Source organism: Cynara cardunculus (assembly GCF_001531365.2).
Source record: "Cynara cardunculus var. scolymus isolate 2C chromosome LG 5, CcrdV1, whole genome shotgun sequence".
NCBI lineage: Eukaryota > Viridiplantae > Streptophyta > Magnoliopsida > Asterales > Asteraceae > Cynara > Cynara cardunculus.
The window spans coordinates 1,537,222-1,549,831 of NC_037532.1; the positions used below are offsets into that span (position 1 = coordinate 1,537,222).

The following is a 12,610-nucleotide window of genomic DNA, read 5'->3' on the forward strand; positions in this document are numbered from 1 at the left end:
ATTGTTCAGCAACATCGTGATTATATACCTATGAAAAGTTAGATGGCAAAACAAGTTTTAGTCAACCACAAAGGTGGTGTCTGATTGGTTTGAGTTTGGCTCCAAAGATCAAAAGTATCTGGAGGTCTCAGGTTCAAATAAAAGGAGGAATAAAAATCCCCTTGTGGCCACGGAGGTTCAAATGCGGTGACTTCGGGCTATTTGTAAATCAGGTGGTCGTCCTGAGATTTGTCGGCTCACATAGCGGGTTGGATATCCAGGTTAATAAAAAAAAAACAAGTTTTAGTCAAGGTAGCATGCGAGGGTCAAGCAATGAGATGCGAGAAATTCGTAACAATATTGCAAATATGATATGGAATGCAAATAACGTCTCATTGGTTTATTTTAATTATATAATGTTAAAAATATGTTAGTGGTTTGTTTTAATTATAATATTATAATATTAAAAATAAGTCATTGGTTTATTTGAATTATATAATGTTAAAAATATGTTAGTGGTTTGTTTTAATTGTATAATGTTAAAAATAAGTCCGTGGTTTATTTTAATTATATAATGTTAAAATCGACTAATTTTAAGCATTGTTTATTTTAATTATACTAGAAGGTATTCGCGTAATGCAATGAGATAAATTTCGATTTTAATATTCAGTTTTTATTCTTTGTCTCCATCGATATACTACGATTTTATGTGGTTTTGAGAAAACGATAATGTTTTTATTTTTAAATGATATATAAATTTGAAAATAGCATAAAATTTTGAAGAAAAAAAAACAAATCGATATTAGTATCAAATTAACTATTTAATAGTTCTCGTTTTTTTGGTGGAACTTCTTTAATTCAAATTTTTTAATTATAATTTAATTTAGATTTAATAACAAAGTGATTTATTTTGGATTAATAAATATAATTTTTTATAAATATAATAATTAAACATTCTGTTAGAACCCAATGGTTATCTTAATCATATTTTAGATTTTATATATTTAAAATGAATGTTTATCATGTATTTAATTATGTTTATCTGCAGTTAGTTACACGAATTTAAAAATGAAGCTTTAATAAGTTGTACTTACGCAAAATTATTTTTAATGTTGAATTATAAGTAATATGTATCAATAAACAATGATTTATTTTTAATAATTTTTTGTCAAATACTTTATAATGTAGTATAGATAATGTTAGAATTGGTTGATTTTTAAACATGTCATTTTTTATCATTTTACATTTATCAATTAGTTTTTGTCAAACATATTTAGTYCAACATCTAACTTATCAATSACCAACTACCTTATCAATTATCAGTTAGTTTATCAAATATAGTTTTAATTAAAACGGAGATTTTTTTTTTAACATATTTTTACTTTTCTTTATATATTTTAAAAAAATTTATAAAAACTCTGGTGAAGTTATGACTTCCATCTTTATCAATTATTTTATATATTTTTATCCCATTAATTGGATTTTTCAAATACCTATCATGCCCCTATATCGAAGTAGAGTAGTAGACCATGTCGTCGAGACCGAGTCGTCCGCGGGTGGTGTGAAAACACAAATCAAAAGACGGTCAAAAGCATCAATGGGAAAATGACATTCGCTCTGGTGGGATCCTCACGAACATGCAGTCAGTTTGATTGAATAATGAAGATTATAATTATAATGCTTTTGATATTTTTTTTAATTTCATAAATTTTTTAATTATTAAATAAATAGTTAAAAGTACTTTTTAAATATTATTAATTGAAAAAAAACAAATTAAAGAAAGTTCACGTGCAAGAAAATGTTGGTTGGTTTTTTAAGATAATGCAAAAAGATAACAGGATTACAATTGAGTTTGGTTGAATTTTTCGACTTATTTTCAAACAGTTTTCAACWTGTTTTTAACTCATTTAAAATATTATATTTAGTATTTTAATATTTATTTTTGTTTTGTTTTTAATTAAAAATTATATCATCGTGAGATGAAAGTCCAAATTCAATYGTCTTCATTGTCTTGAACAATTTGTTTGTATTTATGGTTGTGTTGTGTTTTATTCAAAAAAATTTAAACAGTCTAGTTTTTTTATTTAAAATTTAAAATAGGTCAATCTAGGTTCAACCATTTATTTAACATGCTGGATTAAAAAAATTGTAAATATGTTGACTCGCTGTCAACCTATTTAGGTAACATGTTGGTTTGGGTTGAAAAAAAATCTCAACCCATTTAATTAAATGGGTTGGGTTGGGTTAATATTTTCAACTTGTTTAATAAATKGGTTGAATCCGTACCCAACTCAACCCAACCCTTTGTCACTCRTACTCATGATATAGTTCAAAATGAAATACAATTGTTTGACAATTATTTACAATGTAATTAAGGTGTTGAATTGTTAAGGGAGAGCCAAAATACATAATTATTCAGAAGATTTTAGAATTATAAAAGACCATTTTTTTTTACCAAACAATGTTCATTCTTAGCGATTCAGACACTGATTCTTAATGTAACTATCAACAGGTAAACAAACCGCCCCCTACTAATATCTCCAACAAAACAAAAATTCTAAAAAAAAAACTTCAAAAAATTAGAAAGAAACTACATTTAATTTCAACATTTTCTTCCATTTTAAGATTACCGTTCCAATTATATTATTAAAATATTTAATAAAATATTTTTTTTTATAATAAAATATTATTGATGGAATAATTTTTGATCTTCCATTTTAAGATTACCGTACCAATTATATTATTCTTGATCTTTTTTATGCTTCTTTTTTGTCAGGGTATCCGGGCCAAAGCCCGACTATTTTTTTTTATGCTTCTTACCGGATAAATTTCTCAATTGTTTCCATATTTTATGGTAAAACAAGTGATATCCAAATAAAATTTTAATAAACCACCTCATTTGAACTATAACATACCAAATTTTGTGCTAAAATTTTGCGGGTTTATATCTTTTGGTTGGTGGTAAATAAAAACCACTAAAATTAAGAACAAATTGCATGAAAAAGTAATGTATTTTAATTTTTCTATTTTGGGTAACGTACTTTTAAAACTTTTATTTTGATATCTAAGATGTAAAGTTCTAAACATTTAAGTACCCGAGTAACCGGTTGAAACTAATTTTAGATTAAAAAAAATCTATGTTACTAACCACGTCAGCAAATAATACTGAGTTTGATATCACATCACTCGTCATATCAGTATGATAACTGGTTAATGCTTCAACCTATTGCCCGGATATTTAAATGTTTAAAATTTTACATCTTAGGTACTAAAATATAAGTTTTGAAATATGTTACCCAAAATAAAAATCAAATCAAATTACGTTATTTTACTTATCATGTTTTTTTTCTTGAAGAAATTAGACCAAATGAGATGGAAACTRAAGGTGTGGGAGTAAATATGGAAAGTGACAAGGGGAGCTCCATGGATGTTGCCTTCGACCGTTGACGGTGGTCAAAACCTTAACCTTCGAGAAGCTACGCATCTGCTCAGTTTTTTGTTTCTATTCACGAACAAAATCGTTCGATCAAATCTTAATTGTTTGAATCCAATACTTTGATTATTGAAGGATTTTGTTTTTTCGAGTCAATTTTGTTCATGGATTTCGATCATTCTAGGGTTTGTGATACGATTTTGTTTCTGTATGCAGATTAGGAGCTGTTTGTTTAATGTTTACCTATTAACAATTCCATCAAGAGACAATATCTGAATTGTTAAGAGGTGAATCTTATTTGACAAAAAAAGTTGTAAAACCCTTTGAATGATTTTGTATTTTGAGTCTCCCTTAACTATTCAGCGCCATAATTTCATTATGAACAATGACCAAACAGTTATATTTCATTTTACACTGCATCATAATAATCTCTTAATCATTTTATACTAAACCATTCAACAACTGTCAAATAATCAAACCGAACAAAACGTCGATGACTTCGATTTTGGTAATTCTAGGGTTTTTAATCGGTAAAAATAGATAACTAAACGGCAAAAATCTCTAAAAATATTACATTCAACTCCAACTAATTTTTTATTTCAGAGATTTCAACATCTATTGTATTATAAAAAATATGCTATAAGTTTATCATTCTAATACGTTGTTTAAAGAATATATATGAATTAATGTAATAATTGAATCTCATTGGCGGGAATGAATAAAAATTAATCTGTCTCCTTCCATCAACGTTTTAGAGAAATCTCTAAATTTAGATTTTTTTTCTTTTTAGTTTTCTCTATAGAACCCGTTGCAGCAAAATAGAGAACAAAAGCCTCATTTTCKTTATTTTAGAGAGTCTGTTGGAGATGCTTTAACTGAATAACAGTCTTTACACATGGTAAGATTGTTGGTAAAAGACATTTTTACGAGATGAACATCTCTTACACGATAAGAGATGATAAGTATTAGTTAACCGGTAAGAGACAGTAACGACCCATTTAGTTTGCCGGATTTAGTAGGATTTGGATTTGGAATTGAATTGAATCAATCCTATGTTTGGTTTAAAAGAATGGTTGGATTTAAAATCTCTGAAAGTCCCACAACCGAAAGATTTATGGGTTGTTTGACAGTTGCTGAATGGTTTGGTGTAGAATGATTAAGTGGTCAGAATAATTAAAAGACTTTTATAATATAGTGCAAAATGAAATATAATTGTTTGATAATTATTCAGAATGAAATTAGGGTACTGAATGGTTAAGGAAAACTCAAGATACAAAATCATTCAACGAGTTTTAGAACCATCAGGAAACAATTTTTTTTTTTTTTTTTCAATTTAATTTTTAGCTTGACTGCTCTAGTTAAGTTAAGTAGTTAGCTATTTCCTAGCAGAAACGTCTAACCGCAATTTTCTCGGACCAATCAAACTTTATTTGGCGTTTATATAGTAACAACCTGTATAAAGAATTGTTATTATATATATATATATATATATATATATATATAGATACAGAATCTGTATGTATCATTTAGGAGCAATTTCCTGGCAGATTCCTGAAGCCATCATGAGCTTCTTGTATAAAAAGGGGATGCAGAATGGCTGGATGAATTCAGAATTGAATCATTCATCTCTTCCCAACTTCTATCTTTTGTTCTTAATTGGTTTCTAAATCTGAATAAAAAGTTTCTGAATCTGGTTAATCGATGAGAGATCCAGTCACAATGCGAGATCGGATTCACGAGAATATGTGAAACCCGGTTAGATTACCGTCTAAAAGAGCCCTTTCAGGAGAAGAGAACGGAGAATCCATCATATATCGAGAAGAAATGGTTCGATGGTCCAAGTCTAGTCGATAGAAACCGTCACCGTGGTTTTCTGGTTATTACTGTATCTGCAGTTGGTAACTTCAGAAAGAGAGATGGTTTGACAGTTTGTTAAAGATATAAGCAACAATCTAGAGATGATGGGTGTTAACTAAATCCACACCTGTGTATTGGCTTATCTCCAAACCCCCTACGCGCTCTCTGGTAGCGTGAATGCGCGCTTCGGGTGGTTGGTGGCCCCTTCGAGAGTTGCGGGTCCTTGTCGCTGCATGAGTGGTGGCTCACGCTCAAAAGTCCTCCGACACGAGTCCTGGTCGGACTCTTTTTCTTGGATTTTCTCATAGTTAGTGCTGTAAGAGAAGGGAGGAAGCAAGAGATATCCAGCTTCAACCTTGTTTACAAAAAACCCAAATCCCAAAAGCCCGATCCGAAAAAGTCCGGGTCTAGCAAGCCCGAAGCSCAGGCCATGTAAGGCCTAAAAGCCGGATTGAGCCAAATTTTTCTTCCAAAAGCGTTCGGGCTTGAAAAAGTCGAGACTCTTTTTTTGTTACTGAAAACGAGCTTGGAAGATTGGGGCCTTGTGGATCGCTAGACTGTAGTTGCAGTTGTGATTCTTGATATAGGAGATCATGTTTGACAAGGTGGCTTGTTCATCGAATGGGCGTTCTTTTGGAAGTCGTATCGGCAGCCCGAATGCACCACTAATTCACACGGTCTAGGCCCGTAAGCTGTATCTAGAATGGCCATCTAAATTTTTTTAGAAGGGCGTTCTTTGCTAGTGGACGAGATAAGCATGACCGGAGAGCACGATCAGATAGGCGTTGATCCCGTCAAGCATCTTTGTTTTTTTATTTATTTTTAATATGGATGTCCGGGCCAACTTGCATGCATCTGGAGTAATCTTATGGGGCCCTAAAGATAACAGTCAAGAAAATCCTCAATAACCTAACGATCTWTTAAGAGAAGCTCAAGGCATTGATGCCATCAAGCATTTTTAAAACTATGGGTGTCTAAGCCAGTTTGCATGCACCTAGAGTAATCCCGAGGGCCCTAAAGATAACAATCAAGAAAATCCCCAATAACCGTAAGGAGATTCGAACTAGCGATCTATGAAGAGAAGTCCAAGGCCTAGCCTTTATTTGCCAAGTTGAACGAGCTCTCAAAGGTTAACGGGTATGCTCAAATGCTAGTAATATTGGTGCGATTGAACACTGCTCGGTGAAAATGATGAGCTCAAGAAAACCGGGATTTTGGACTATGAATCAAATAGAAGTTGCAAAAGTTGGGCTTGGGGTTTGCCCTCACACTTGCTTATTCTATGAAACAAGTGATACATATAATTAGGGAGTTATCTACGTGTCTTTAAGACCATGGATTCAACCACTGTTATATTCATTGATAAACAATTATGTTGTGGGTATGAAGAAATTGAAACGAAGTTATACCGTCTCAAAATGAAGAATAGTATAACTTCGTTTCAGTTTCTCCATATCGACAACATAATTGTTTTGTCGATGAATATAACAGTGGTCGAACCCATGGTCTTACAGACAGATCGACAGTTCTCTGACCATAGCCGAACATTCATYGTTTGCTTTATACATCCATACAAATCTGAGTATCTTTTTTTTTACCATGTTATTGAGATGATATAAACAGTTGTATTCGATATTTTCTTTCATAATAGATGCGAAAAATGGAATCGGACTTTACAAGAAATGTGTCGAGATTCAAATCTAGAAGGACCAAAGTGCAATTTTCATAAACATAAATATGCCTCAATCAAAGYAGAAAGGATACATGAATAATATTACACATAAGTCCATCACAATTGGCACATTGTCGTTTAAGGTAAGAAAGTTTACAGAGATAGACCGGATTCCTCATCCTCTTCAAGGCTGCCGGTGTACACGAAGTAAAGGGTCCAKATCAAACCGAAAACACCAAAAAGGATCCACCCGAGAAGGTTGTTGCTTAGACCAAAGGGTAGCCCGGTTCCTTCTGTGCTCATTCTATCATCCACAAGAGCCATGGCTGCTGGGCTCGACATGGTTGCGGCAACTGCTGCMGCCATCAAGGATGGTGCACCCATCCTCAACTTTGGTGCAGCATCCTCTGATGCCACTGCGGGCTTAATTTCCAACGAACATCTCACTTTCCCCATCTTGCTCATCGATGGCAACCCTATTCAACAATAACAACTTCCATTAGTTTATATTTTTCGTTACAACCATGTTTTTTTTTTGTGTTTTCTTCACATGAATTGAATAAACTTTGTTTTTCTTTGGAAAACGGAATGTGGCCCAACACATTACGGAATCGAACTCGGGTATTTGACCCCTAAGGAGTTTCCAACTTTCACGGTTGTTTAAAGTTGCAATAATCAGTTTTGAATATTTGACAAAAATCGATTATGATTTTGATTAATTTACGAAAAACGTTGTTGCAAGATAACCGATCATAGGTCTATTCATAGGTTGACATCCATTGGGTATCCAGTTATGGTCGATTCGTTTCAATTGGATCGGTTGATTTTCYGCACACCTCTAACTGATTATTAAAGATAAATGTAAGGTTACTTTATCATACCATAACTTTAATTAATCGATTTGATTCTAATTCTTCAAAGTCGTAACAATCATTTTGAAAGCACGACACAYGTTCTAAACACCTCAAACAAATTAAAACGAGTTGAAGGGTACTTTTAGACCATCAATCAGTTAATTTCGTGGTATTTCAACCCCGACAATAATGSCCACGTACCTATTAGTTATAAGACGGTTTATACATAACTAGYATCGAATTTGAGACAATTATATTTGTGGTATTTCATACTTAATAGCAATACTTATGTATTTATCAGTTATAACTTATAATACACTTTATACACAACGAGCATTGAATTTGAMGCAACTAGTCTCATGGCATTTCAATTTTCAACCCTAACAATAATACTTATGGAGTTCATTTTTTACGATTTGAGTATTTTTAGACAAGATGATTAGAGTTCATTCATTATTAAGGGGTTGTTTGACAATTAYTGAATGATTTGGTGCAAGATGATTAAGAGGTTTTTATGATATAGTACAAAATGAAATATGATTGTTTGGTAATTGTTCAGATTGAAAATTAGGGCGTTAAATGGTTCAGGGAGGCTCAAAATACAAAATCATTTAGAGAGTTTTAATACTATTAATAGGCAGAGTTTTTTTTTTTTTTCAAACATGGTTCACCTCTTATCGGTTCAGAGRCTGTCTCTCAATGCAACTATTAGAAGGTAAACAAACAGCCATTCATCCGACTAGATGAACTTAATAGGTTTGCAAATAGTTAAGACTGTTCAACCTTGATTGTTGTACTTACGTCTCTATCGTATCTATCTATTATAAGACAGTTTATACACAACTAACAGTGAATTCGAAACGTACCGAGGATCGGGGTAGCACGGACGGTAATCGAAGGCTTCTGGAGGAGAGAAGGGGTAGAAATGGAAGCAGAAATGGATGCCATCTTCTTTGCAGGAAGTTGAAGATTCAAGAATGGAGATTGCACTTCAAAGATGAAGGCTTTAGTTTGTTTTTTATATAAATTTGAATGATTTTGATTGGTTTATTGAGGTTATATCCGGTGCAACCACACACATTGGATTACAYGGATTGGATCTCATCTTTATTCCACCACTGGTTTTCCTCCACGTGTCATGACATCCCTACACCATGGTGGAATGCTTGGTTTTTATAGAGTGATGCGGGGTGTACATGGATCGCGTGAGGATATTTATACATTTTTGTTATTTCGAATAAAATATTTTGGTCATAGAAAATAATTTTTTTTTTTTACAAAATACAAATATTTTTATGATTACATCTTAAATATACTAGAAATTAGTAATTGTGTTTGTGTTCCACAAATTTTACTTATGAGCCGTTTACCAAACGTTATTCAGATAAGTGAACATCAAGTCATATTACTTTACTGGATAAATATGGTAAGGACCAAGAATCTTACCCGGTAAGAACGAGCAAGAACTAAAAGTCTTATACGGTAAACGTTTACCAGGTAAATTGTTGCATACGATACCGTTTTAGTGGACTAGAATCTTACCCGGTAAGTAAATGATAATGTTAAATTTTACCACGTAAGTGTTTGGTAAACGACTCCTTACTTTATTTTTATTAAATGAAATTYTAGAGGTAAAAGACTGATAGTATCATGTTCTTTCTAGAAGTTCGGGTCTGAAAAAATCCGAAAGAACTCAGCATACAAAATTTGGGGATGCTGCTTATTTTCATATCCAAGGCCCGAGATATTTTTTTTGCTTACTGAAAACTGGTCTTTTAGGTAGAACTGATCATTTGCGGGCTTGGCAAAGGATCAAGCCGATACTAATCTATTTTCTTCTCCAACGAGGTAATATAGCAAACTCAAGCCTTTGTGACAGGCTTGAAAACTTGCCCTGTAAACGGACCGGTCTTGTTCACGAACTAATGGGTCTATAAATCTTTTTTATATTTTTAAGAAAAACAAAACTTATATAAAATAATTCAAAATACATAATAATTTTTCTAATTTCAAAGCTGACGTAAATACATAATGTACATAATTTATAAAAAAAAATTCCACAAAATATGGATTATCGATAAAGAAAATGACCAAATGAAACAGTAAACTTTTGATCAATTGAGGTAAGTATGTTTTTAGATTTCCTAAAAACTTAATATCACGAGCATAATTAAATGGGAATTGATAAATAGCAAGAAATTTCAATTTTAGTTGTAAATTTAATTATAAAAAATTAATGGACCGGGGTGGCCTGACCCATTTTTTTGCATCGTCCATGTCCACCTATTAATTTTAACAAGGCGGAGTGGGCCCACCCATTTATTCGAGAATGTTAGTCCAACTTCAAGCYCGCTTTTTTGAGTCAGATAAAAGACGAGTCTAACAAGCAGTTCCACTAGTGAACAACTCTACTTAGGCATGGCAATGGGACGGGGATGAGGCGGGTTTTGTAATCCCCATGCTCCGACCAGGGCTGGGTACGAGGATTAACATCCCGTCCCCGGTAAACCCCATGAAGAATATCCGTTAGTTTAAGTCTACCAGGGATCCCTAGCCCCGACTCCAACCCCGGTTTGAGTAACAGCCCTCGACCCCGACTTGTGTCTACCGGGGATCCCTAGCCCCGAACCCGCTTTAACAGAGAATCCCCATCYTGTTCGGATCGGGACAAATCACCATCCTTAACTCTATTCATCTCTTATGTAWTATGCACAAAAATGGAAAGTTTGACATCTACCAAAAGGAAAGCTTAAATATGTCCTTCATTTGGCAAAAGCAAAGAGTTTATCTGTTGATTAAGTGTGCACTAACCGACACTTATTCATCAGCCAAATGCTCGACACCTCGCAAAGTCACTTGATATTTTCCATTTCATATTTTAAGGCACCATGGGATTGAGTCGAGGTCGCCATCCGAAGGTCGCATACAAGAACAAATGCCGTTATGATAAAATATAGTGACAAACGTACAAGAACAAATGACCTTTAGTTAAGAAGAACTAACTACGATCAAATAACAGATATGAACAAAATGAATGTAATATTTATAACCTAATAGATGTCAGAAAGCAAATGGATGGGGAAGAAGGTAGAAAGAAACACAAAAGAGGATTCATATCCTCGTGCATCAACGAAATTGCTCCATCGAACGGGAATATTAACACTAAAAATATTGAGTTAGGTTTGTGAATTTCATTTTAGGCTTTTTTTTTATTAACCTGTATATCTAACCTGTTATGCAAGCCGATTAATTTTAGGACAACCATCTGCTTTGCAGGTTGTTCGGAGTCACCGTATTTAAACCTCCGTAGCCACAAGGAGATTTTTACTTCTCCTTAGATTTTAGGCTTTTGATCTTGAGTGAAGATGGTGATTAAAAGAAAAACAAGTGTTAATATTTTTTTTTGATTAACCTGGATATCTAACCCGCTATACGAGCCGACTAATTCCAGGACGACCACCTGTTTTGCAGATAGCCCGGAGTCACCGCCTTTGAACCTCCGTGGCCACAAAGGGGATTTTTATTTCTCCTTGGATTTGAACCTGAGATCTCCAGGTATTTCTGACCTTTGGAGCCAAACTCAAACCAATCAGGCATCACCCTTGTGGTTACAAGTGTTAATATTAATTGTTAACAAAAAAAAAAGCCTTTGTAGCTAACGAATATAGTGGTCGACATGGACCAATTTTGTACGGTCGTAAGAGTAAGAGACTAATTCTATAACAAACGTGTAAACAACGGGTCATTACAATCGTGTCCCATAGACAATATACAGTTTAAAGTTTATTGTTATTTTCATCCTCATGGTTTACAATCCATTATTATTTTAGTCTCTTAGGTGGCGTTTGTTTTTTAATAGGTGTTGAAATCTGAATTCTTATTTCACTTATGATTTATCAGATGTGGTGTTGAAGTCTGAAATTTGAATCAATAAGATTGCTTGTTTTGTAAACTGACAAACGTTTGAAATTTGAAATCTGTATCAATAAGATATGGAATAAAATAGAACCTCACCATGAACTACCGAATTTTCCACTAACCCTATTCCACCATAACATCTAAACAAGAACAATTCCTAACAAATGATCTGGAACGAGACCAAACAAATAAATAGGGCCAACCTTGAAAGCAACTACACCCTAAACCCCATCATTCTAGACGTGCATCTGCAAAACAAGAGCATCCCATGGCTGAACCCAAGCAACAACAACTAGGATCGATTATGTTTTTAAAGACCAAGATCAATTTAGGCCAAGGTTTAACGATTGAGAGTGAGCGATTGAGAGATACGTATTGGGATGGATCGATTGAGACACAACAACTACACGTGCTGGGATGGATCAATTCAGGCCAATCTTTCTTTCTTGTATATACATCTTTATTCTAATCTTTTAACCTCTCACCCATGTAGGATATCTAAAACTCAACCACAATTTACCAATACCTTAATACTCAATAGGGTCATCCAAATAAACCTTCAAAGCCAACCACAAGGGTGGTGTCTGATTGGTTTGAACTTAGCTCCAAAGGTCAAAAATACCAGGAGGTCCCATGTTCAAATCCAAGGAGGAATAAAAATCCCCTTGTGGCCACAGAGGTTCAAATGCGGTGACTCCGAGCTATCTACAAAGCAGGTGGTCGTTCTGGGATTACTCGGCTTGCATAGCGGGTTGGATATTCAAGTTAATTAAAAACAAAAAAAAACTTTCAAAGCCCATGATCACCAATACCTCAATACTCAATTATCATGGTTTTCACTTTTGGTTGTTCCTTTTTAACGTATATATCTATACTATATTATAAAGCATTTGACAA

The 12,610-nt window shown here is 33.5% G+C and overlaps 1 protein-coding gene across 1 annotated transcript; it reads right to left on the bottom strand.

Moving 5' to 3' along the window:
• Positions 1-6,909: 6,909 nt before the first annotated feature.
• Positions 6,910-8,814, bottom strand: LOC112513139 (photosystem II reaction center W protein, chloroplastic-like). The gene is made up of 2 exons (XM_025119299.1): positions 8,662-8,814; positions 6,910-7,417 (listed from the first exon to the last, which is right to left on the bottom strand). Exons 1-2 carry the CDS (start codon positions 8,741-8,743, stop codon positions 7,095-7,097), a joined length of 405 nt encoding a protein of 134 aa, XP_024975067.1. The 5' UTR covers positions 8,744-8,814; the 3' UTR covers positions 6,910-7,094.
• Between the last annotated feature and the right edge of the window lie 3,796 nt (positions 8,815-12,610).